This window comes from Martes martes (assembly GCF_963455335.1).
Source record: "Martes martes genome assembly, chromosome: 4".
Taxonomy (NCBI): Eukaryota; Metazoa; Chordata; class Mammalia; order Carnivora; family Mustelidae; genus Martes; species Martes martes.
Genome location: NC_137891.1, coordinates 187421961 through 187446472, shown reverse-complemented (window position 1 = coordinate 187446472; position 24512 = coordinate 187421961). Strand labels below are relative to the sequence as shown.

The 24512-nt window shown below is 58.2% G+C and overlaps 2 protein-coding genes across 3 annotated transcripts in view; one reads left to right on the top strand and one right to left on the bottom strand.

Moving 5' to 3' along the window:
* Positions 1-16105, bottom strand: part of NPHP4 (nephrocystin 4) — a 109070-nt gene extending 92965 nt beyond the window's left edge. Inside the window, exons 1-3 of the mRNA XM_080802469.1 lie at positions 16050-16105; positions 10198-10379; positions 3978-4130 (exon numbers count right to left, since the gene is read on the bottom strand). Coding sequence (XP_080658595.1) covers positions 3978-4130; positions 10198-10332 — 288 coding nt within the window. The 5' untranslated portion in view covers positions 10333-10379; positions 16050-16105. The remainder of the gene's footprint in view (positions 1-3977; positions 4131-10197; positions 10380-16049) is intronic.
* A 1241-nt stretch (positions 16106-17346) lies between these two features.
* Positions 17347-24512, top strand: part of KCNAB2 (potassium voltage-gated channel subfamily A regulatory beta subunit 2) — an 80400-nt gene continuing 73234 nt past the window's right edge. The window contains exon 1 of one of the 2 annotated variants that reach the window (XM_080802467.1): positions 17347-17481. The gene's annotated coding sequence lies outside the window, so the exon portion shown is untranslated. The remainder of the gene's footprint in view (positions 17482-24512) is intronic. The other variant, XM_080802466.1, reaches the window with a different exon arrangement.

The following is a 24512-nucleotide window of genomic DNA, read 5'->3' as shown; positions in this document are numbered from 1 at the left end:
CAGCTGATTTTTGGTCTTTAACGACCTTTAATCCCCTGGTCACCTTGCGGGGACTGTCCCCAGGAGGGCAAAGTCGGGCCAGTCCGGTTCACCTGGGCCTAGGCACCGAGCCCACTTCCAGCCCGGCAATGGGCTCGGCCACACACATCACCGGCACGCAGCTGAGCAGAGCCGGCAAACAGGCCTTCGGTCTGAGGACATTTAATGAACGCAGCGCCGCGAGCTTTGAGGAAAACCCTGGGCATCAACTGAAATCCCATGACAGAAGTTTGTGTCAAGCCCATCACATCACCTGCGAGAAGAGGCCTCTCTAGACCGAAGGGGGGGCCCTCATTCACCCCAGTCACATCCCACTCACCGACATTTGACAGGTTTCCTCCCTGACAGGATAAACAGATTAATAAATCACGGAAATGCTCCTGTCTTAATGCTTCGTCTTCAAAAACACGGACGCCACTTTGCCTCGGGGCCGGGCTCCCATTTCTTGCCCACAGGTCGGACCTGAAACAGGGCCTGCGACGACGTGCCTCCGTGGAGAAGCTGCAGCCGCGCGTCCCCAATGGCACCGCCATGCCACCTGCCCCTTTCGGGCCCAAGCAGAAGGCTGGGCGGCACGGCCAGGGGAGAGAGAAACCATTCTTTTTAAACAAACCTTAAACAACACATCTTCAGGAAGGCGAGTAACTTACAAACACCTCCTGCGGCTCCTGTCCGCCAGCTCAGCCGTCCACCGGAGGCCCGGATCGTCTCCTGTCCACGTCCCACCAGGAGGCTGAGCGCTCCAAGCACGGGGGCTCTGCCACCCGAAACTCCACGCTGGGACATTCACGCAAAGTCTCTAGTCTCAAAGTCAGAAGCTTCTGTTCCCCCAGGACAGAGGCCACCGTCACCCACAGCAAACAACACACGGGGATCCAGACCCACCAGGAGACGGGTCCGGCCCCGGATGTCAGCGAGCGGAGGCGGAGAAGCCCCGTCCCCAGTAACAACGTCAACTCCAGCTCCGGCGAAGGAGCCCGCACCGTGGCCATCACCGGTGCGAACGGATCCCCCTGCTCGCTGGTGTCCGTTCGCGAAGAACCTGTTATTTACCGCCCCCCCCCCCCCCCGGTAACCTTGCGATGCACACAGTGCTACCTCTCACGCCCAGAGAGAATCAGTCAAGAGTTTGGGTCACTGGCCTAAACCCCCATGGGAATAAGTGAGAGCCCTCCTCCGTCGACTCCCACGACCCTGTGGCCAGCCCCACGCCAGCCTGCAGGACACTCCTTAGCTTTCTCAGAGAAGGAAGCAACCCAGACACCCCACAGTATATACTAGTACGAACGAACAGCCCAAGTTCACAAATTCAAAGCTTTCTATTGTCCCCCACGGCAGGTGGTTAAACATCCACACAACGAAGGCCCCATACGAGAAGCATCCTGGAGAGCAGTCACCCCCCACTTCTGACTCCGAGTCCCTGGGGTGCTTTCTGTGGAGCCGGAGAGGAAGGGCCCCGCCCCAGAGGGAGGCCCGCCATGGCCAGCACCCCCGGGAAGGAGGCTGCCCTTCGCTCCTGCCGTGGTCACGTACACCGGGGAGCAGCACAGAGGACCTGTGAGAGCCAGCGTGGCTGTGGGGGGAGAGGAGCAGCACACATTCGAGAAGCCAGAGATTCATCAAGTCACTTGGAAGAGCTTCCAGACTCTCCTCGGGATTACACTGATTTCCTTGACAGCATCCACTTTTAAAGAGAGAATTACATGGGTCTCATTACCCTGACGAATGAGAACATTCAAGAATGTTCTTGTGGCATTGGTTAAGGGAAGCAGAAGCAACCCCGTTAGCTGTATCTTGAGCTCGGACGGCTGGCTTCCCTACTCCTCTAGCAACACCCGGGAATGAGGCGAGTCCCGGGCGGGAGAAAGCTCCAGGGCTCCTGCCCAGTCACCCCATAAAGGAGGAGGAGGAGGAAAAACCAGACTGTCGTGGGAAGCCTACATGCAGTTAGTTAAGGGGAGAATTTAAAGGAGAATCACGTCCATCTCAGAAAGAAAATGAAGAAACCACAAAGCACTTTGGCCCCCCAGATGATTTTTTAAAAGATGCTTTTTGAGAGGTTGAACAAATTATTAACCATCTCAGCAGAAGTGAAAGGTGACGCCTCTACACGAGGGCGCCCTGGAAGAGCGGCTCGGAACCCTGGTCCCCGAGCTGAGAGGCTCCACCACGCAGCGCCCGGGAGGTTGAGGCCGAGGGGGGAGGAATTCATCATTCATGGAAACACCAGCGCAGGTTCAAGGCGAGATTTCTTTTTCACGATATTTTTCCACAACATTGTCTGCCGAGTAATGAAATCTGGGCTACACAGGACACTGATGACTCAGGAAAAACCCCCGAGCACACGAGCTTGGGTCACTAAGGCACACTGGGACTGGAGAGCCATGGTGATTCCCAAGATGGGCCCTTGCCACCGGCAGCGTGCCCACCTCCATTCAGATCTCCCCACGCCACCAGAAAACACAGGCAACTAACAGAATCAGAGAGATCTTCACGGAGTTTCCGACTCCCCTCGACCCAGGGCACCGTGTACTCAGTCCCACGGGCGCACGGGCAGGAGCACACAGCCCTCCCGTGTGTCGGTGCCACCACGGGAACGGCCCAGGTGCACGACCGGGCACGCGCAGAAGCACGCATGCACACGCCGCACATGGGATTGTCGTTCACGAACTGAGCTGGAAAGAAACCTACTTCCCTGTATTCGGAGCATCAAGCAAATGAGAGGAAGTGCGGGGCTGGGAGGACGCGGCTGAAGGGCGCGGCAGGCCGAGCGCATTCCTGGGGCGCCACTGGCCTCTACTGCCCGCCTGGGGCATAGCACCTGGGCCCCGGCAGCTTCCGGAGCAAGTCAGTCACTCGGTTCTGCAGGCTGGCCCTGCTACAGGCTCCGGCTTCAGCAACCCCAGGACTGAAGGGTGCAGAATCTTCCAGAAACGTCAAGCACTGTGGTCCTCACTAACCCACCACCCCCTCGCCACACCCAGCTCAGCAGAAGACAAGGAGTGAGGGCAGCCGAGGCTGAGCAGGAGGGGAGCTCGGCTCCCCAGCCCCCCGGTGCCCCCGCCCTTCCCCGCACCCCAGCCCCCGGCATCCCCACCCCCCGCGCCCCCACCCCCGGCGCCCCCACCCCTGGCGCCCTCACTGCAGCCCGGCACAGAGCCAGCCCCTCCTCCTGCAGGCTCAGCTTCCGTGTTGTCCATGAGGGGAGACCCCCTTCTTTGCCTTCCCAAGGGAGGTCTCCCCATTCTCCTCCGGGGACAACAGCGCACTGGCCTCCTTCCAGAGCTACCACACCTCACGATGACTCTTTCACTCCACCCACCCACGTCCTGCGCCACGAGTACCACACGAGAGCCGCCCGGGCACCCAGCCTCAGGGCTGGACAGAGGCTTATACCTGGTGCAGCTGAAGCGAGACGGAAAACCCCTACCTGCGCGCAGCCGGACACAGCCAAGCCGGCCAAACCGCGTTAGCAACGCCAATGCAACCCCCCCAGGGCGGAAACAGAGGCACGGGTTTGCGCCCAGCTCTGCCACCTGCCACCGGGCAAGTCACCTTCCTTCTAAGTTTCAACTGCTCATCTTCAAGACAAAGAAAAGAGCCAAAATGAAAGAAGGGGGACACGGAGGGTGAGGGGAAAGGGCGCCAGATGAGAGCAATAACTTCCTAACTTTGTCCCAAGAACCCCAAGGTCCCTTGAAGGCGAGAAGACCCCCAAGCGCCCCTCCTGTTCCGACAGAGCTACGCGCTCTCCTCTGCCGGGACTCCTGGCGTCCATGTCGATTTTGTTCAGAGACGCAGGGCCCCAGTGTTAGGACAAGCTTTGCGAGGGCCCATCTGCGGCTCCGTGGCGTTTCTGGGGCCTGTCGTGACCCCAGGTCATATCCCCGGCACCTCTGCTCTGGGCCAGAGCGGCCCCGCCCGCCACCGTGGCCCACCTCTTCAAAGACGATCCTGGACGGCTGCCTGGACAGCTGCTCCACCGGCCTCACCGCGGTCTTCCACGTCCTCCCGAAAAAGTGTCGGTAGGTGACATCAAAGAGAGACACGCGCAGATGGCAGCCCACCTCTGAAAGCACCTCGAGGACTCCCTAGGAGACAGAAGGGTACCGGCCCTGAAGGGTCTACGCATCATGAGCCAGGCCCCCTGCGCTGACCCACCAGCCTGCGCGAACTGGCTCACTCAGCCTCCATCTTTCAGGTGTCACTGTCCCTTGGGGGAACCGCCTCTCTCCCACGGCCTGTGGTCTTGGTAGGATTATGCATCAGGGTGCTTGGCCCTCCCCAAGCCAATCAGAGAAGTGAAGTCCCACAGCAGACATGGGCAAGAGACGGCCCCGCCCGGGGACAGCTAATTCCTAGACAGATGAAATGACTTGCCTTCCAGAACATCTATGATGTGCAAACAACCAACCAGAGTCCGAACTCCCATCCGCCCTCTACCTGGCTCTCAGACTCCCAGGGGCCACTGGGACGATTCACACCATGCTCTCGGGCATGGTCTCCCCGGCTGCTCCGCCTCCCAACCAACCCCACGTGGCCCGACGCGGCCTGGCATACCCCGACCTCCGGGGAACGGTAGGAACTGTTCTGTCCCTATTGCCCTCGAGGGCCCTGAACACAAACAAAATCCCACATGCACCAGTGTGACTGTAGCAACTGGGAAGAGGGAGGGGCCGGATGTGCCCCATAAGTCAGCGGGGGCCTCTCTCAAGTCCCCGGGGTGGGCGCTGTGCACCCCCTCCAGCCAACCCAAGAAGGTGGGGGGGGGGGCGGCTGATGGGCTAGATGGGGGAGGGGAGGGACAGAAGCAGGAGGGACGGCGTGCCCGGCCACCTCGGAGGGCCCAGGCCTTGCCCGGGGCTAGTGCTGCGCGTCCCACGTCCCTAGGGAAGGATGACGGCCTGCTGTCTGTCTGGGGCTGCCGGGAGCGAGGTGGTGTCGGGTATGGAGGCAGGGAAGACGGCCGACAGGCCTGGAGGAGGCCTCAGGGCCCAGTTTCAGTCTTGGAGCTGCGGGGGCCTCCCCACACGCGGGCCTCCGCACACAGGTTGCCTCTCCGCCCCCACCCCTCCTAGTCTACCTCTTCTCAGGACCCTCTCCCGCCTGTGCTCCCCCGCCCCTTCCTTCCAGTTGACCACTGCCATCTAGAAGCCCCTCCGGTCCTCTGACCCTGCTTCCCATTTCCCCAGGGTTCACCCAGTTTTCTGAGCTCTGGGAGGGCAAGAGCCCAGGATAATCTCCCTGCTCCGTCCTCAGGGCCCAGAACCAGACTTCGCCCATGGGGGTACTCGGTGAACTCCCGGCCAAGGGGCCTGGTCCTAGGCCTGCCCTCACTGCTGGTCCTCCCCAGGGTGCTTCCACCAGCTGCTTTCTCCTCCTCCTCCTCCTCCTCATCCCCACTCTTCCTCCCCCTTCCCTCCTCCTCTCCCGCCTCTTCCTCCCCTCCTCATCCTCCCTCCTCCCTCCTCCTCCTCCTCCTCCCTGCCTCCTCCTCTTCCACACACCCCGCCCCCTCCTCCTCCCCCTGCTCCTGCTTCTCACTGCGCTCTCAGAGAGGTAAATACCCGCCAGGACCTGCTAAGCTCCAAAACTTTCTTACTGACCTAGACTTCCTCCCAGAACTCCAGACCCTAACCACCCCTCCATCTTGACGCTACTTTGTACCCCTTCCTATTCAGGTAAGTTTCTCAATGGTCTCCGCTGCCGTGTGAAGACCGAATATGGGACAGTCATGCATGTCCCCCACACAGCTCCGACCATACAATGGTCCCCGGGAAACACCAAACTGGACTGGAACAGACTTTCCAAAGTGAAGAAGTGCGACCAATATTCACGGCAAAGATTCAACTCAGTGAAAATGGGAAATGGGGCAGCCAAAAAGACATACGAAAAGTATTAAGAAAATGTCTTGCGTTCAAAAGCATGTAATATTTTTAGCCAATTCCTTTCACAGGGATGTTTGCTATCATCTAAAGCTGTCCATTCTCAAAATAACTAAAAGCATACCAATTTTGTAAGACTACACTTGTTTCATATGTTTCCTACTTGGTCTTTTTTTTTTCCCTACTTGGTCTTCTTTTAAATGTTAACTTTTCACTGATCCTTGTAGGTATAGCTGACCCTAGAAGAGCTCGGGTTTGAATTGTGAAGGTCCATTTACATGCGGCTTGGTTTGGTCTGGTTCTGATGAACACACTACAAGACTGAAGATGTGTTTTCGCTTCCTTGCGATATTTTTAATTTTCTTCCCTCTAGCTGACTCTACTGTAAGAACACAGGCTACAATACACACAGCACACAAAACACGTGTCCATCAACCGTTTACGTTCTCGAGAAGGCTTCCGGTCAACAGCAGGCTATTATTGTTAAGTTTGGGGGGAGTCAAAAGTTACATGTGGTTTTCTGACAGTGCCCCTAACTTCCCGTTGTTCAAGAGTCAGCTACAAACCTGTAAAACTCTGGGTTCCTGTGTTAAACCCGCCTGACCATGAGGTGCTATCCTTTGTGTCTATCACTAGATGTGATGTCCTAATATTTTAAGGATTTTTATATTAATATTCACGAGGGACAGCAGTATGTACTTTTCCTGTGAGGTCCTTTCCTGATCTGGATATTGGTTATGGCAGCCTCAAAAAAAGAGCTGGGAAGCGTTCTCTCCTCCTGTTTTCTGAAAGAGTTTACCTAAAATTCGTATTATTTCTTCCTTTGATACTTCATAGAACCCAACAATGAAGTCATCTAAGTCTGGAGTTTCTTTGTAGGAAGCTATTTAATTATGAAGTCCATTTCTTTAATTAACACAGGACTTTTTCTCTTTTCCATTTCTATTAGTGTCACTTTTGGTAAGTCGTGCTTTTCAAAAAATTTCCCCATTTCAACTAAGTTATCGAAATTGTTGGCACACAAATTATTCATACTATCCCCCAACTATCTTAACATCTGTAGGATATACAGCAGTGCTCCTTCTTTCCTTCCTAATATTGGCAACCCGTGTTTTCTCACTCTGTTTGCATGATCAGTCTTGGAGAAGTTAATCAACCTTACTAATCTTTTCAAAGAATCAACTTTTAGCTTTGCTGATTTTCTCTATTATTTGCGCTTTCTTTACTGATTTCTGCTAAATGGGCAGAAACCTACCACTTCCTTCTTCTATTCTCTTTGGTTTTAACTTGTTCTTTCCATGTAGATTCTTAGGGAGGACACAGCAGTCACTGATTTTATACCTTTCTTCTCCTCTTACAGTCCTATAAAGCTGTAAGTTTCCCTCTAAGGACTAAATTACTTGCATCTCACAAATTTTGGTACGTTCTTCCATTACTCAGTTCAAATTATTTTCCAACTTCTCTTTGAAGTCTTCTTTGGCCCACGAGTTAGTTGGTAGTATGTTGTTTAATTTCCTGCTATTTGAGGATTTTCTGGGTATCTAGGTTGATTTCTAATTTAATACTATATGAGTAAACAAATATATATGTATATGTAAATACCTAAGTATACATATATAAATACATATACATATACATACACACTCATAAATTACAATCTTTTTGAAACCACTGAGACTTACTTTCATGGCCCAGCACGGTCTGTCTTGGGGAATGCTCCACGTGCACCTGAGAAGCGCGTGCATTCTATGTGTTGGTTACAGTGTTTTAGAGATGACAGTTGGGTCAAGGTGGTGGATGGTGTTTAGATCTTCCAAATCCTTATGGGTTTTCGGTTTATTTATTCTATCAATCATTGAGAGAGGAGGGTTGAAAGTCTCCAGTGTGATGGTGAATCTGAACGGAGCTCCCTTTTGCTCCACACAGTTCTGCTTCCCGAGTTTGGAAGCTGTGTTCCTGGGGGCTGTGCGCAGAAGAGCGATCACAGCTGGCCCAACCATGACGCTTTGAAAGGCCAGTGTACGAGGCTGTCCCCTGGCTGGAGACTGTGCTTAGCGTTCGGGAAGTTTCCCATCACCCTACTGACAACAGCACCCTGTGCCAAAACTGTACAAAGTGGTTTGTGCTCACCAGCTGCTTTCTTGCTGGGAGTCTGGAGTTTGGGAACATGCTAGGCAGACGACAGCCTCCTGAGCAGTCCTCAAAACCCCATGGCCACTGAGTCTCTAACGAGCTTGCTTGGCGGGAACATTTCACACGTGTTGTCCCAACTCTGCTGGGGGAACTGAATGTGTCTTGTGGGGTCCCACTGGCAGAGGACCCCTGAAGCACGTGCCTATCCCCCCCTGCCCCCCCCATATGCCTTTCCCAGAGCTGATCCTACTCTGCGTCCTTTCACTGTAGTAACTCTTTCCTGTGAGACTGATTCCGTGCGGAGTCCTGTGAGTCATCCCTACGAGTCACTGAACCGGGGATGGTCTCGCAGGCCTCAACAGCGGTGCTGCATGCACATCTACCTTCCCGACGGCCATCATCATTAGGAAATGCCGCTCTATGTCTGCTAATACCCCTCACCGCGAAACAGACTTCGTCAGACATCAGCGCAGCACAGAGGTCTCTAACTGGGCTTACGTGGACTACCTTTTCTCCATCCTCTTACCTTCGCACATACAGCTCCTGTCTTTCTGTTTAAAGCATGCTTTCTTATAAACAACAGATCATTGGGTCTGAAACAATAACTTCTAACACATAACTCCGAGTCAGGAATTCGCCTTGTAGGAATGATGCCACAGACACGCGTACGTATGTGTAAGTGAAGGTCATCGCTGCGGCAGCGTCCGGGAGAGCAAATGACCGCAATCAAGTCTGTGCTCCCCAGTCAGCCTGTGATCAATCAGTGCCGGCTCACCCAGAGAAACACAACGATGTCGAAAGAGAGAGTGAAATTCCTCGTGCGATGACATGAACAGTCGACAAAACATCCTGCTGCAAATACTTTTCTTTCAAGCAAGATAATACAGGTATATCTATCTGCTGTATTTGCTTAGAGTTTCTGGAAAGTTACACCAAAACAGAGGTCACATTGGCTATGTCTAGCAAGGGACATGGGTGCCATAGGGACTCCGTGGAATGATACACTTTCCTTGTGTACCCTAGTGAATTTCAAACAATGATAATCACCTTTTCAAAACTAAATGCAAACAAACAAATGAAATTAAATGGGAAAATAAATAAAATTTCCTTCCTAAAATTCCTAGGGGAGAGGACGGTGCCGTCCACTATGAGCTACTCTAAGGCAGGGAGGCCGCTGGTGCTGTCTGCCCGGGGCCAGAGCCCAGCTGGCCGCCCAGAGCAGGGCACCCCACGCCACCGGCTGCCCCTCTCAGACTCTCTCTTCTGCGGTGAAGTGCGGGCGTGATGCCTCCCGCCTCCAAGGGCTGCTGCAAGGAGACAGCGGGCTGAACGGGAAAGTGCCGGGCAGTAAAGCAGGAGGAGAGGCAGCCACCACAGGGCGAGCACGGCGCCCACACACGGCAGGCCGCGGAGTGAGGGGCTTGGAAGTGAACGCTGTAGGGCGTAGGGGTTTCCTAAAAGTGAGCCCTTACAGATCCAGCACCCCAACGACCGTGAACACATGGAGAACCGCACTACCATCCGCAGGGGAGGACATGGCCTGGCCAGGCCAAACCCTTAACCAAGTCACATGTTCCCATTGGCAGGGCTGGCTCCTTCTCAGGCATCCCACTGGGTCTCCCTAGAACCATCCAGTGACGTGGGTGCTCTGTGGGCGGCGCAGAAGCACCAGCTTATCCAGCAGCTCCCCTGCCCCTGACGGACACAGACGGACGCAGAGCCCCGGAGCAAGGGCCTGAGTGTGCACAAGGCTGTGGGACCTCCAGGCACACGGCTTCCGCCAGGATATACCCAGAGCTCTGCCCCTGCATTTTCAGCCGCCAGGCTGCGAGCAGGCTGTGCCGAGTCAGGCACGGGCCCGCCGCCTGCAAACCTTGCTCAGGAACGACGCAGGAAATCCGATCACCTGGGTTTTAAAATGGCTCTACTGTGGGCAGAGAGAAACCTTAACCAGTGTCGGAAGTGCTGACCGAGTCGCTGAGTCACGTGTTCTCTATGCTGACGAGCCACTTTGTGTCCAGATACTGCCGAGGCCCGAGGTAATGGGTGCAGCGGCAGGACTCGGGTAAGTGAAAATCAATACCCCTCAGCGGAGAGCAGCGGCAACAGGCACAGGACAATAAACAGCAAATTCCTTTACCTGCTTCATCAGCGGCCCGTCAAGCCACTTCAGGACACACTGAAACGCTGTTGATTCCTTTAAAGGCTGGCGTGCTCTCTGTGGGTGGGGAGGGACCAGCATGTTTTGGTCAAAAATCCTGAGCCAGTCATTCATTCTGCCAGTCTGAGGGTCTCCTGGGCCTCCAGGATTACCTGCACAATCTGTGTTCAAACAAATAAAAGAGTTATAAAGGCCAGAACGCTCAGAGCGATCCTGGAAGGTTCCTACCTCCCCCTGCATCCCAGAGGAACCACCAACCAAAAACCCACACTTTGCAATTCCACCCTCCAAACCCCAGTGCAACAGACTGGGACCTGCAGCTGCCCTCCCCTGGCAAACACGCCCCTCTGGCTCCAGATCCCCTCTGTCCCTGCTCCCAGGAGCCAACTACAGCAAGACTATACCGGCCTCATTAACTGGCAGAGAGAAAGGCACATGCAAGGCTGCTCTGTACAGTTGTGAAGGCTGAGCACTACACAACAGTGCCAGGCCTTGGGAACTAGGGCCATCATCTCGGAAGGGACCTGGAAGCATGACCCAGTCAGAGCCAAAGAGATGCACATCTCACAGCTTCCGCTGGCTCCGCAGAGAGAAGGAAATATTCTTCTCTGCAGCCCTCAGGGTAGAAAGGTCATCAATATGGAGCTGTCGGGAGCCACCATAGGAGCAGCTTCCTTGAGACCCACAGGAAGAAAGCAAGCAGAGCCAAAGCAAAGCGGGGCGAATGAGTCTAGGTGCCACGGATGGAGCCCTGGCTCAAGGACACCCTGAAGCCACCCGGGACGGCTCCGCCACACAAACAGCCTTTTGTTGCCAAAGCCAGTTTGGGACAGATTTTGCATGTTGTGGGCTTCTGGGTGACCTGGCTCACTAAGGACGTCATCTGCCTTCCAGCCAGCCAGAGATCGGGACCTTCCCTGTTCTCTGGCCGCTTGTCAGCTGACCCTGAATCTTAAGCTCTGGGCTTTAGTAAGAACCAGAATTCTGTGCACTAAAACGACACACAAGATAGGGAGACTTCATCTCCCAAGATAGTGGCTCCTTAATGGGGTCCCCAGCCCCTGCAGCTCCCTGGGCTTGTCCAGGGCTCCACGAGGTCAAAGCTATTTTCATAATATTCAGATGCGCTTTGCCCTTCTCAGTGCACGGGCATTTGCGCCGATGGAGCAAAGGCAAGCGTGGGCGCAGCAGCCGGGGCCCCCATGAGCCCGGTGTATTACATCTTGACCCTTGTCACTCTGGGACGAGAAGGGAAAGACACAGCACGCACGGCTGCCACGAGCGTCCCTGGCGCGCGTCCCCCGCTGGCCAACGATACCGTAACCTTTACTAAAAGAGCCACTGAGGGACGGACCAGGCTTATTCCCAAAGTCAGGCACTTCGCAAACGGTCTCTCAAACATCGACTGAATGAGTCTGTCACTTCCAGGAAAACCGGTACTAAGAATGGGGCTTGCGGGCAAACTCAGAACTGGGAAACTCTGTATCCTCTGCTGCGAACCTGACAGCTTCCTCCTCCTTAAAGACGTGCCTGGCGATGGATGGGGATGGCGACAATTTCACCTGCTGAGACTGCAGGATTAAATGTGCAAGAATCCGGAAGGTCCGCATGCCTCAGAGGCGGTATTTCCCAGGCGAGCGATGCGTCATGATAGAGAGGCCCCTGTGAGCGAAAGATCCAGCCACAGTGCAGGACAGACCGAAGGATGCTAACCAGGGCACATTCCCTGGCAGGGTGCCCAAGCCCACACCGCGCGGACCTTTAAGAAACCACCACGGTGGCGTGTGGGTGAGGTGCGGCAGGAGAACGTCCACAGTTCCCTAGGACACTCTTCCCTTCTCAGGGTGACACTGAGTTTCTTTCAAATATGTCAACCACAACAACTTTGTCAACAGATTAGAGACAAGCCTCGGGGTGCCTGGGTGGCTCCATCGGTTCAGCCTCTGACTCCTGGTTTTGGCTCGGGTCTTGATCTCAGGGTCATGGGATCAAGCCCCAAGTCAGGCTCCACACTCAGCGGGGAGTGTGCTTGGGATTCTCTGTTTCTCTCTCTCACTCACTCCCCCGCCCTCGGCCCCTCCCCACCAAGCTCGTGAACTCTCTCAAATAAATAAGTGAGTCTTGAAAAAAAAAAAAAACAAGCCTATATGAGACCCAGCCGTCTACTATGCCAGACGCTACAGAAACTTGCAAAAATGTAAAACCAGCCCTCTTCCTGCTAACTTTTTTGTTCCGGAAAACAGTTGGTCTTCATAAAAAGAACATTTATGCCAATATGTAACAGGTCTATTGTTATCCCCACGTGAGCAGCAACCTTGCTAACGTTTCTCAGTCTTCATTTCCAATACAGCAAATACTGGCAGATATAACTAAAGTAAACAAAAGGTCTTTGGAGTCCTCCGCAACTTTTTAAAGTGCAAAGGGGCAGGAGACCACGAAGTCTGAGAAAGGCTCTTCTAACGGGACCCTCCGCCCTTGCAGGCTGTGTGGGGAGCGGAGGGGGCCCCTAGAGCATGGGCTTGATTGGCCTGGAAAGCCCCCCCACATCCAGGGGGCCCAGGCACAGAGCCCTGCCCCCACTGGAGCGCCCCCCACCCCCAGCCCCCGCAGGCAGGCCTACACTGCAGCATCCAGACCAGGACCGTCACCACGTGAGCACTGACGCACACATGCATTGCTTTTTTGTTCCTTTTTTGTTGCTTTTATCAGCTCGATAACTTTGTTTTAAGGAACGACCCCCCCCCCAAACCCACGCGTGGGAAGGCTGCCCACAATCTGGGGCAGGGCACTTGGTGATGAACATGTGACCCGCACTGTGCCAATCATGGTCATCCCCAGGAGTCCGGCCACAGTTCCCTCCGGAGAGGCCGTCTCTGCTGGGAGGGCAGGAGCTGCCCAGGCCAGCCCGAAACCCCAGGGGCTACCCTGCCACTCCAGGGAGAACCTGAAGTCAAAGCCAGCCCAGGGGAGACTGGTGGCAACCGGGGTGGGGAGCCCTGCCAACAGAACCCAGACCTCTAGGCGGAGACAGCCTGATGGAAGGCAGCCCCCACTCCCATGGGAGCAGAGCTGCAGGAGCCAAGAAAAGCCCTTGGAGGCTTTCCGTGCCGGCTAAGTAACGGTCCCAAAGACGTCTACGTCCTAATCCCCAGAACCTGTGAATGTGTGACCTCACGTGGCATAAGGGCCTATGGAAGCATGATTAAGTGAAGGACCTGAAGGTGGGGGAAAGTAGCCTGAATTACATAGATGGGCCTGAGGCAGTCACAGGGTCCTTATAAGAGGGAGGCAAGAGGGCCAGGGAAAGGTTGGGTGACCACGGAGCAGACAAAGTGCAGGAGGGAGGGGCCGCAAGCCAAGGACCGGCTAGAAAAGGCAAGGAGACAGATTCTCCCCCAGAGCCTTCAGAAGGAACACGGCCCTCCCACACCTTGACGTTAGCCCAGGGATACTGATTTTGGGCTTCTGACCCTCCAGAACAGAAAGAGGATAAATCTGGGCTTTGAGCCACCCAGTTTGCGGTGTTGTTACAAAAGCCACGAGACACTCACGCTGCTACCACTTGTAAGCAGCCTGATACCTGGCAGGAGGGCCCCCTGCCCAAGAGAGCATCTTGGGGGCTCCAGAGGCCAGCTGCCGGGCCCACCCGCTCCCTGTGCTTCCTCTGGTCACAGCACTTGCCACCCCTCCCGTACGGACCTGCCCACTGGCCAACCACTTGCGGAAGGGGATCTATGTTCCTGTGTCCTTGGCCCCTGGCTCACCGTCAGAACTCAATAAATGTTCATTTCAATAAAGTCAATAAAGTTAACTCCCAAGCATCTTTTAAGAGAAATAGTGTTTTCCTATTAACTTTCATTATAAAATGGAGAGGTTAATTCATACAAAGTGAGTGCCATTAGGGACTGAAACTTCCTGGGCGCCTGGGTGGGTCAGTGGGTGAAGCGTCTGCCTTCTGTGCAAGTCATGATCCCCAGGTCCTGAGATCGAGCCCCACATGAGGCTCCCTGCTCAGTGGGGAGCCTGCTTCTCCCTCTCTCTGCTGTTCCCCCTTTACGCTCTCTCGCTCACACACACTCTCTCAAATAAATAAAATCTTTAAAAAAAAAAAAAAAGGACTCAAACTTCCTGTGTAGAAGCCCTTCATGTCTCGGGAGCACTGTGGCAAAGCCTCACTTTTGGAAGGGGCCCCTGCACGCTGCCCGCGGTGCTCTCCCAGCGGGAGGACGTGTCTCCTTTGCAGGCCGTTCCCGACTTCGCTCGCTTGCCCCAGATTCCTCACCCAGCACCTCCTTCCCCTCCCCCTGGCTACCACACGTAGCCAGCAGATGCTGAAGAACACTTCTTCCATGCCGGGCCACCTGGCAGAGGAAACATGTCCCCGGGACAGCCCCAGGCTGTACCAGTAGGACGCACACCGGGAGGAAAGGCATCCCTTCAGGGAGAGCCACCCAACCAAAACGGTGAGCCGGCCACGGAGAGGAAGGCAGCAACAGTCCAGGTGGGCCATGGAGGGAGAGGGCACCTGAGACACAGGCTCTTGGGAGTGGGACACAGGTGGGCACAGAGCTCTTTCTCCCAACCCCCACCTGACTGCCACCTGACCCTCCTTCCCTCTCCGGCCACTCCGGCCCCACTCTGCCCCAGCTACAATTCCTCGTGGACACCAAGCCCTCTCGGTTCCCCTCGGCACACACATGTCCCCCTGGAAAGTTCCCACTCAACCTCTAGGACACAGAGCAAATGCCCCTTCCTCAGGGTGAGCACTCCCATCCCCCACCAATTGCTCCCCAACAAGGGATCCTGTCACAGAAAGTCACCGCACTTCCTCAGGCTCCACGCTGCTGTTGTCCTGCAAGACTGAGCTCAGTGAGGTCAGGGCTAGGTCCTCAGCAAAAATCTTTTAATGATTAAGTAAATAATTAAATTACACTGTGCAGGACCTAAGAATGCTATGGAGGGAAGACAGAAGGACTTTTGGGGCTAGATGAACAATGAAGAGAAAACAGGGAGGGCTCCCTGCTCTGAGCCCACAGAAAGGGTTCTCCAGGGCAGAAACGACACCAGAAAATGCACCAGCTTTCATAGCCCTACTGTGAACCAGGCACACAGACCTTTTCATGGGTATTATTCCAACAACTGTGTAGATGAGTATCAGAGACAAGGTCAGTGACACTCGGGTTAAAGGGCCAGGCCAAAGCCACAAGGCTGGTCACAACCGGCCTCAAAGCCACTACGATCAAAGCCAGGAGAGGCCCTGAAGCCTGCAGCGGGACATGGGCTGAGGAGCCCCGGCTAACCCCCGCTGTCTTCAGACTTCAGCGAGTCTCTTGCCCTCCCTGCCTCTCTGTCCCATCTACAGGATGGGGGGACTGTGAGGTCTCCCAGGGGGCCCTGCTCAGCATACCTCTTCTGTTGCAGTGCCCACAATGATGGAGACCGCCACCAAATACAAGGTCTTTAAGAAGCTAAAAATCCAGTGGGGGAAAGACAAGGGAGCGGGTGTGAGCTGCACATAGGAGACAAGCCTAATTCTGTCTCCTTTGTGGGGTGGGGGGCAGCGGGCAGAGAGAACAGGGAACTCCAGCACTGAAGAGGGAAGCCAGGAGGAAATCTCACCAACAGTGGTTCCCCAGAGAAGGAGTGGGGCGGGAGCCACAAGGAGCTGTGCAAGCGGGAGGAGGGGCAGGGAGGCTTCCTTCCAAGCAGAGAACAAGAGCTGGGATGCTGAAGACAGAAAAGCTTTGGGAAGCTTTTCGGGGAGTACCTGGAGGGGTCATCAAGCACTGCCCAGAATGCCCTCACTCAAGCAATCCTCTCTGCATACCTACCAGTTGCCAGGTACCGGAGAAACCGTCCTGAACTCAGCAGACGGGCTCCCTGCCCTCTGGAGGGTATCTGGGGTGAGGCAAAGACAGGATTTAAGTTAGCACACAGCGAGGCCGCGCTGCGAGTCTGCGAGCGACCGGGAGGTGTGCAGCGCGCTAAGCCGGGCCGGGCGCCGGGCTGGAAGCGGAGCCCCGAATCCCAATCACCGGGCAGCGCAGCCCTGAAGACCGGAGCGGCGGTCTGCCCCGGAGACAGGCCCTGGAGACGCGCATAGGTGGGGCCTCTGGGCCGGAAGGAACGCGCAGGAGAGCCGGGCATTGGGGCTGCGGGACGGGCCCGGGCGGCCAGCCCCAGGCCGGTCAGGAAGTCAGCGAGAGGGCCCGCGGCGGGCAGGGCGGCCCGAGGCAGGCAGGACCCGAAGGGCGGGCAGAGCCTCCCGCAGGAGGCTCGGAGTCTCGCCGCCTCCGCTGGGCCGCGGCTCTGGGACGCGTCGGCGGGAACAGCCCCCGGCGGAGACGAGGACGCGGCCGGGGCACAGGCACCCTGCAGGGTCCCCCGCTGCGGGACGCCGAGCGCGGAGGGCCAGCGTCGGGGCCTCCCCACAGCCGGGGCCGCGCGCACCGCGCCCGTCTGAGCCGGGAGGCAGCAGAGGGCGCGCGCGGGGCCCCGAGGACCCCCGACGCCCACGGGAAGCCCGGGCCGCACCGAGCGGGAAGCCGGGGACGGGATGCGAAGGACGCCGGCCCCGGTCCCCGCGGAGAGCCGCACGGAGCACCCCCACCCCGGGCCCCGGGAGCCCCCGGCCCGCACGGCCGCCGCCTGCGCGCCGAGCCGCGTCCGCCCTCCCCGCGGCGCCCGGCGTCGTGGTTCCGCCCGCCGCCGGCAGCGTTACCTAGGAGACGGGCCGCCGCGGCCGCGCCCCGGCCGCCGAGGCTCAGGCCGTGGAGGACGCGCCCCCACCGCGGACCCAGAGCCCCGCCCGCCGGCCGGTACCCGCCGGAGCCGCAGGCCGAGCGGGCTGAGGACCGGCCGAGGGTCGGCCGCCCGCCGCCACCGCGGGAGGAGCCTCGGCAGGCGGCGCGGCGCGCGCGGGGGCCGGGAACCCGCCCCGCGTCAGCGTCGTTGGCAGGGCCTCGGGACCAATGGGAGCCCCAGCCCCGAGGCTCCGCTCCTGCAGCGCCAGCCAATCGGCGCGGCGGCGGGCCCGTCCTGATTTGCATGGCCGGCGACCCCTCAGCCAATTGGCATATGACTGGCGTGAAGGCCAACCAATAAGAAGCTAGCAGAGGCGTGGCCCCGGGCGTCCCACGAGGTGAAGATGCTGCGGGCGGAACCTGGCGGAGCGAGCGGGATTCGGGGGCGCTCAAGTCGCCGGGGCAAGGCGGGAAGGAAGATCCGGAGCGGGGCACAGGATTCGGAGCTGGAGCCCCCCAGGTAAGTGCGGGGGGACCCCGCGGGCCGCGCTGGCCACCGCGGTGCGCGGAGAGAGCGGCGGCGGGCACCCGCGAGGCCCGCGCTGATTCTCCATCTCCTCTTCCCCGGCGCGTCCCCGCGCCCGCCTCCGTCCTCACCTCCTCTCCAGCCGGCTCACCTCCTCCTCCATCACCTCCCTTCCCCCATCCCGCCCGACCTTTCAGCTCCCATCCCCGACCCCTGCCCCAAACTTCATCCCTCCCCTCGTCCCGGCGCATTCTTCCCCATCTCCGCCCCCTCCCCTTCCCGCAGCCTCGCCTCCCCCTGCCCCCATCCCCCCTTCCCGTCCCCTCTCCCGGCCTCTGCGCAGCCCCATCCGAGCGCGTCTGGTCACGGACCTCCCCATCTCGCCTCCTTGTTGCTCCTGAAGGCTCGTCCTGCCTCTCGCTCCTGATCGCCGTCCCCATCCTCCCATCCGTTCCCCTCCCAGCCCCTACATCTCCTCCTGTGGACGCTCTCCCTCCACCTTGCAGATCCCCAGGACCTTGGCACTCCCTTCCTGCACCAGTTCCCCTGGCTACCTACACCCCCAACCCCACCCAGCCCCGTCCCTGGGCCCCTTCCCCATCGTCAGCTGCTCCTCTCCCTGCCTCCCTACCTGCTGCTGCTCCCGCAGGACGCAGAGACCCCGCAGCTGCACCGCTCTTCGTGCTGCAGTGGCCGCAGCCCGTGTACCTGCCCACCTTGCCACCCTCCCACCCAGGCGCACCCTGGCTCCGCTCCTCCTGGCATTTGTACTGGGGGATCCCGTGGGGGACTGCGCTTTGCCTAGAGCATCCTAGGGGGCTCCAGGTGGGAAACCCCTTAGGACCCTTTCCTGCCTTCCTGACCACTGTCACCCTCCCCACCCCACCCCCACTTTCCTTCTCAACCTCACTTTGTGATTCAGCATTTTTGGGGTTGGTAACTTTCTTTGCTTCCTGGCATGACAGGACTGGGCTGTGGGGCTGAAAGCCGGGGGGGGGGGGGGGGTGTTCTTGAACCGGTAGCTGGTTACCACGACCACCTTAAGAAACGGACCTGAGTTGCCTGGTGGGGACAGGGGTGGGAAGCAGGGGCCTGGCCAGTGGGGGCTGCCTTCTCTCCCTTCCATTTGTCTGTCCTGTGTTGAACCGCATCCAAGGGGAGATGACATAAGTAATAGCTCTTGGGGAAATGGACTATTAGCATTTATGGAAATTAATACATGCACATCCGAGGAGTAAGAACACCAAGTTCAGGCCACAGCTGTCCCACTGTCTGTTGTTTCAGGATTTCTTCTTTCTCTGCAACTTCTCCTCCTCCTCAAAAATGCCATCCCCCTTCCAGTGCCAAGAGCAAGCTCCCACTCCTAACACATTGCAGGGCTCGGGGACCCGCGTGTGGGGGGCCCCATCTGCCCTCCTGATTGTTGCTTGGAAAAACGTCCACCTGCAGAGCTAGGCTCATGTGCGGTCCCTGGGCTCCTGCCCGAGTGCTGTCTCAGCGGGGGCCCAGAGGGCATCGGCTCCCCAGGTTGCGTCCTTTAAGACACTCCAGGTCCATACGCAGCCTCCGTGGCACTGAAGGTGTGTGCGCTACCGCACATTCCTGCCTGGCGAGCAAGCTGGGGAGGCATCCCGTATAAAACCGGGTCCAACTGCTTGTGTGTCTCCCTACCCTACCAGTTGCCAGACACCGGACGCCCTGCTCGGCACCCGTGGGACTCAGCCAGACCATGGGGAGGGGGATCGTGAAAAATGGGAAACCCAGATGTCATGCTCAAAGCGCTTTTGGGTCTGGATGTGGAGCCTGGTCGGGAGGAAGTGGGCCCCAAAGCAATTGCACACCGCCAAGTGTAGAGAGACGGGCACCACTTCTTGCCTTGTAAGGGTCACGGCCAGCTGCGGGCACTGGGGGTCTGAGGGCCAAGCGAGCTCTGTAGATGGGACAGCTTGAGAGGCCTCACCCCACGGGGCTGGCTTTCTTTCTTTGCTTTACATTTTCAGTGATCTTGTAAACCTCAAATGATTCAGGAGGAAGCTAGTGGCACAAGTTTTGTTTGGCAGTTTCCGGTGAGGGCTCAGAAGGAGGGAGTCTGTTTGTTGATCCCGGGCCCGTGGCAACTGGACAGCGCGGCGTGTGGCAAAGGAAGGTCCCCTTGCTGCTAGAACCTGTGTGACATGCTTCGTTTCCGGGGACTCTGGCTGAAAGCAGCACGTGCGTAGTCTTTGACAAAAGTCTCGGTGACCTTCATGTCAGCAGAGGTCCCAGACCAAGAGTGGTTTCCTGGAGTCCCTGGATAACAGGGCAGGACAGTGGCAGCTGCCGGCGGCATTTGGGGAAGACCATCTCTGATGATGTCTAGGACCAGGGAAACGGTGCTCCCTCCATCCCCTCTCCTAGCAGCCAGGGGGGGGGTCTCACGTCAAAGAGGCGAAAGCTTTTGGCCATCTCCCCCCGCAACAAAGGAGTCCACGGAAGCCCAGAGGCAGAGACTTCTCCAAGGTCATTCAGGGGCAGGGGCAGATCCCAGATAGACCCTTTGCATCCCACTAATGGAAGTGCAGGTCACGTCTGTGACTCCCATGGTTGGAGGTTGCCAGCTCCCTGTGTGTGTGCCCAGCCATCGGGTTTGGCTGCCCTTCAGGAGAGCCACTCTGGAAACATTGCTGACATGCACAGAGGGAACCGGAGCCTGGGGGTGTATCTGCATCCCTGGGGAGCCACTGGGAGTGGGGGATACCATCAAGCACAGAGAATTCTGGTGATACCACCTGCCCAGCCTGGCAGGTCCCCAGAGCAACGGTGCCATGTTTCCAGAGATGTCACCAAAGAGATGGCAGGGGGCCAAGACACTGGGCAGGATCCAAGGGGAGAAGAGAATTGGGTCTTGCTGGGCTTGCACTTTAAACCTTGCTCCATGATGGGTCCTTGTAAGGTGGGCTGGGTAGCCTGGATGGGGAAACTGAGGCACGGAGTGGCGGAGAGAATGATGGAGACCCCCAAGCTCCTAAGGACACCTTCTGTTCCTACTGCGCCAGAACTCTGAGACAGGTACCAACTCTCTGTCCCACCATGCCCCGGAAACACCAGACATCCCCGCACACACACTCACGGGTGGGTCTCAGATACACAGGACAGTCACGGTTCAATCCTGGCTCCCAGGGGACATGGAAGTCCACCATTTGCATGAAGGGAAGCCCGACACGCTCAGCTGTCTGGTCACTCCATGCCCTCTCTCGGGGGTGACGGTGAGGAGAGGCGGTCCTCTCTTGGCTCAGCCACCTCAGGGGAGGAAAAGAGACCAGGGCCTCGCCCAGGAGAGAGCACACACCAGGCCAGGTGGGAACGTCACCCCCCTGGCCACGTCACCCCCCCTGGTCAGCTGTGGGGGTGGCTTGAGGCTTTCCATTCAGCCTGCCCTTGGCAGGTGGGAGAGCCTCCCTGCTGGTGAGCGTGAGCCCCTGCTGTGTCTTCTTACGGGCCTTTCCATCCCTGTATACCCCGGAGGAGCTCTGGGCCCCGTGCCCCTCAGCCTGAGGGTGCCCCATGGCCACGCACCCGGCTTTCGAACTCACAGTCCTGTAGGACAGGGTCTCAGGAAGCTTTCCCTGCTCTGCCATATGGTCACGTACTTGACCCTGGCGACCTCGGGCGTGCGTGTGGGCTTGTGTGGGTCCCTCGTAGCAGAGCCGAGCCCGGCAACCCTGGCCCGCATCGCTGGCCCCCGCCTTCCTTGACCTCCCTCCTCGCAGGCTGCCCATCACTCCTTTCTCACTCCAGCATGGGCACTTACAGCCTTGGCTCTCAGTGCCACGTGGGGTACAGATAAAATAGGACTAGGGCAAGGGAAGGAGCAGAGGGGGGACAGTCTCCCTCAGCTTCACACCCATGCTGCAGGCTCAGAGCGTCTCCCCCAACGGACATCTTGGGCCCGGGCTGCTGGGCCTCGGTTGGGGTCTGTCCCACAAGTGGAGGCTGAAAACCAGACCCGCCTTTCTTCTCAGGCCCCCACCCTGAGCTCAAGACAGATCAGTGAACTGGTCATCACGGGGCCGGTTTCTGCTGTAAATGAGCAGCGCCTCAAGTCCCCTCAACGCCAGGTCTGGTCCACAGGGCCTTTGGTCACCAGTCTGGCCCACGGGGCGCAGGGGTTAGCTCTGCGTCTCCCTCCGTCTCCGGCTCTCACCTTCCCAGCCGCCTGGCTTTGTTCTGGTGCCTCTCTGTTTCTGGAGGGGCAAATTGAGAGGATGTGAGCCCAAGCCCAGGGCCAGCCTCTGGCTCATCGGGGGTGCCCACTCAGTGTCTTCTGGCCCCTCACCTGCCACTTCCAGTCCGGACTGAGCCCAAGCGCTCACCCAGACCAGGGTCGCTCTCCAGAAAGCTCGCACAGTGATTTGGGTCCCCTTTTGAGCGACTTTATGATCCCCGTCAGGACCAGAATGGGCTGCCTGTTCTTGGGGGACCGCCTGGGGGGCCCAGCCGCCTGCTTTGTGGAGGGTGGGGAGGACGGTCCTGTGGCTTTTGGTCTGCAGAGAAGAGCCTCCCGGTGCTTAGCGGGACATGCCTCGCCCCGTCCTCCATCACCTCAGGCCACTGCACACCTGCAGACCCACACAGTGGCCCACGGGCGGGGGTGGGGGCTGCAGGGTCACCCTCTGAGCACACCCACCCCCCCTTCGCCACAGCATGTCTTCACGTCCCCTCCTTGGCAGCCGTGGGATCTTTCAGAGCAAACCAGCCCTGATGTCCACAAGCTGTCACAGGCAGCCAAGGGCAGAAGGATCTAGAAGTCATGGTATCCTGAACGCTCTGTGGCGTCAGGGCCTCTCTGGAAATAGTGGCCCCCCCAACCCCTTCTAGATGGAGGCGAGTGGAAAAAGACTAGAAGGCACAAACAGGGACGTTCTGACACTCCGTCTTTGCCGGCAGTTGTGCCTATGGTGTGACTGCTGAGCGGGGAGCAGGGAGGCTCCGGGGGTCCTGGGGCCCTAGGCGTGCCAGGCAGTCCTGAGCCAGTGGCGCACACACCAGAACCACAGGGACTGGTGCCCAGAAACAGTCTCCCAAGGGTCCGGGAGAGCAGCTCAGCAAGCTCCGTCTCCCACCAGCACTGGTCCGGGGGAACCGCACTCTGAGAAACACTTCCCAGCTCGTTCTGTTTACTGGTGATCTCCCCACTCCTGCTTCCCCTAAAGGCAGCGCGAAGAAGCTTTGATCACTGGAATCTCTGATGAGAAGGGCTGCGCTGGGGCTCCCTCAATTCTGGGGAAGGGAGGAAGCCCGCATTTCCCTGGAATGACCAGATAGGCTCTTCTCGCCTTCGAACCTCTACTCGTGCTTTTATCTTGACAAGCGTGGCAAGATGCTGTTGTTACTGGTGGCCGGGTCCTCTGGGACTGAGGTTTGGCTGGGGATGCTGCTGGTCTGGGCGCATGCGTGATGGGGTGCCGAGGAAGCTGGGACTCCGCAGAGGGGCAGGCTCTGTCACTCTGGTCTTATCCTGTGGCATCCCCCCTCCCGCATCTCTGCGGCGCCCTCCCCCCCTACCCCCCTCCAGGAGGTATTGCCTTTCCCTCTCAGTGAAAAGGTATTTTTAGTCTCCCTGGCCAGGAGGTGTTCAGGTGTCAGAGACAAGAGGCCTGGAGCCATCTCTGTCCCTTTGCTCCTGCAGAGGACACACAATGCCCAGAACGGGAACTGCAAACCCCAGCCGGAAAGCACTTCCTTTCTGCAGGGCCACAGGCACATGTTGACTTCCCCACAGCAGCAGACACGTTCCTGTTTACACCCGCTCTATTGGAAAAGGGGAGCCGGGGGTGTCTGGGGACCGGCCCGGGCCCTTTGGAGGCACCAGGGAATGCTGCCTCACTGTGCTTTCCCTTCATCCTGAAAGATGGGTCTCAGAGAGGCCACCGGGGTGTGGAGGGACGTGGGACATGGACCCCCTGTCCTAACAGAAGGATTTGTTCAGATGAGATGCGCCAAGCATGGTGGGTCTGATGCTGCAGCCCAGGGGTCTGGAGCTGCTTGAGGGGGCCTCGACCCCACCCCTGGCTTTGTGCAGGTGAGGCCTGTGCTGGGGACCCAGCCACCCCTTCACTGCCCCGGGGAGGTGCAGATGAGCTCACAGTCGGCGGGGTGAGACTTGGGGTTCAGAGCACAGAGGTGCACCCTCAGGCCACAGCAGAAGTACCTGCAGACCAGGCAGGCGGCACCTGCGAGTGCATCCCGTGCGCTCAGGAGAAGAGGGGAGGCTGAAGCGGGCAGGGCCGCAGCAAGCGTCCGAGGGAGAGGACCGGGCAGTGCTCCGGGCAGGGAGAACTGCCTGCAAAAAGTGCAGAGACAGCAAGGGGTACCGGCGCGACCTCAGGGAAGGACGCTGGGCCACGCGAGGAAGCTTCTGGGGGGGCTGCTCATCTTTACAAGAGGTTTCCTGCCTCCTCTGTGGGGCTGAGCTGGGTCAGTCGCGCAGCTTGGGGAGAAGGAAGCCGACCAGGCCCAGCCCCGTGCATCCCTCGGGGAGCCCCAAGCTCCAGCTGCCAGAATCACACCGCCTTCCCGAACACACGCTCCCAAAGTCAGGGAGCCGGGCCGGGCCCTCGCTCCCTGCCTTACCCGTGGTTAGAAGGTTCTGGCAAAGCCCACAGGGTGCCACTGAGAGGGCTGAGGAAAAGAGGGTTTCTCCCCCCACTCCAGCAGCCCGGTAACCGGAGGGAACTGCTGCAGGGGCCCAGCCACCTGCCGGGCTGGGCCCCACGGAAGGCCCATGTGGGTCCCTGGGTGGCTGCCTGTGTGGGCAGTAGGAGGGGGGCAACAGGTGCAGTCCCAGGCTCGCACCCAGCGCTCTGCATGCAAGGACATCACAGGCCAAAGGGCCCTTCTGCCTGCGCTTCAAGGGGACAAGAGGGCCTCTGACCCCAGCTCAGGCAGAATCCCCGGTCCCTGAAGCAGCCCCAGGGGGAGCAGGCACTTGGACCGATTCAGGGTTTTCTTGCATTTGGCATCACTTCTCCGGCCTGTGGGCCTCC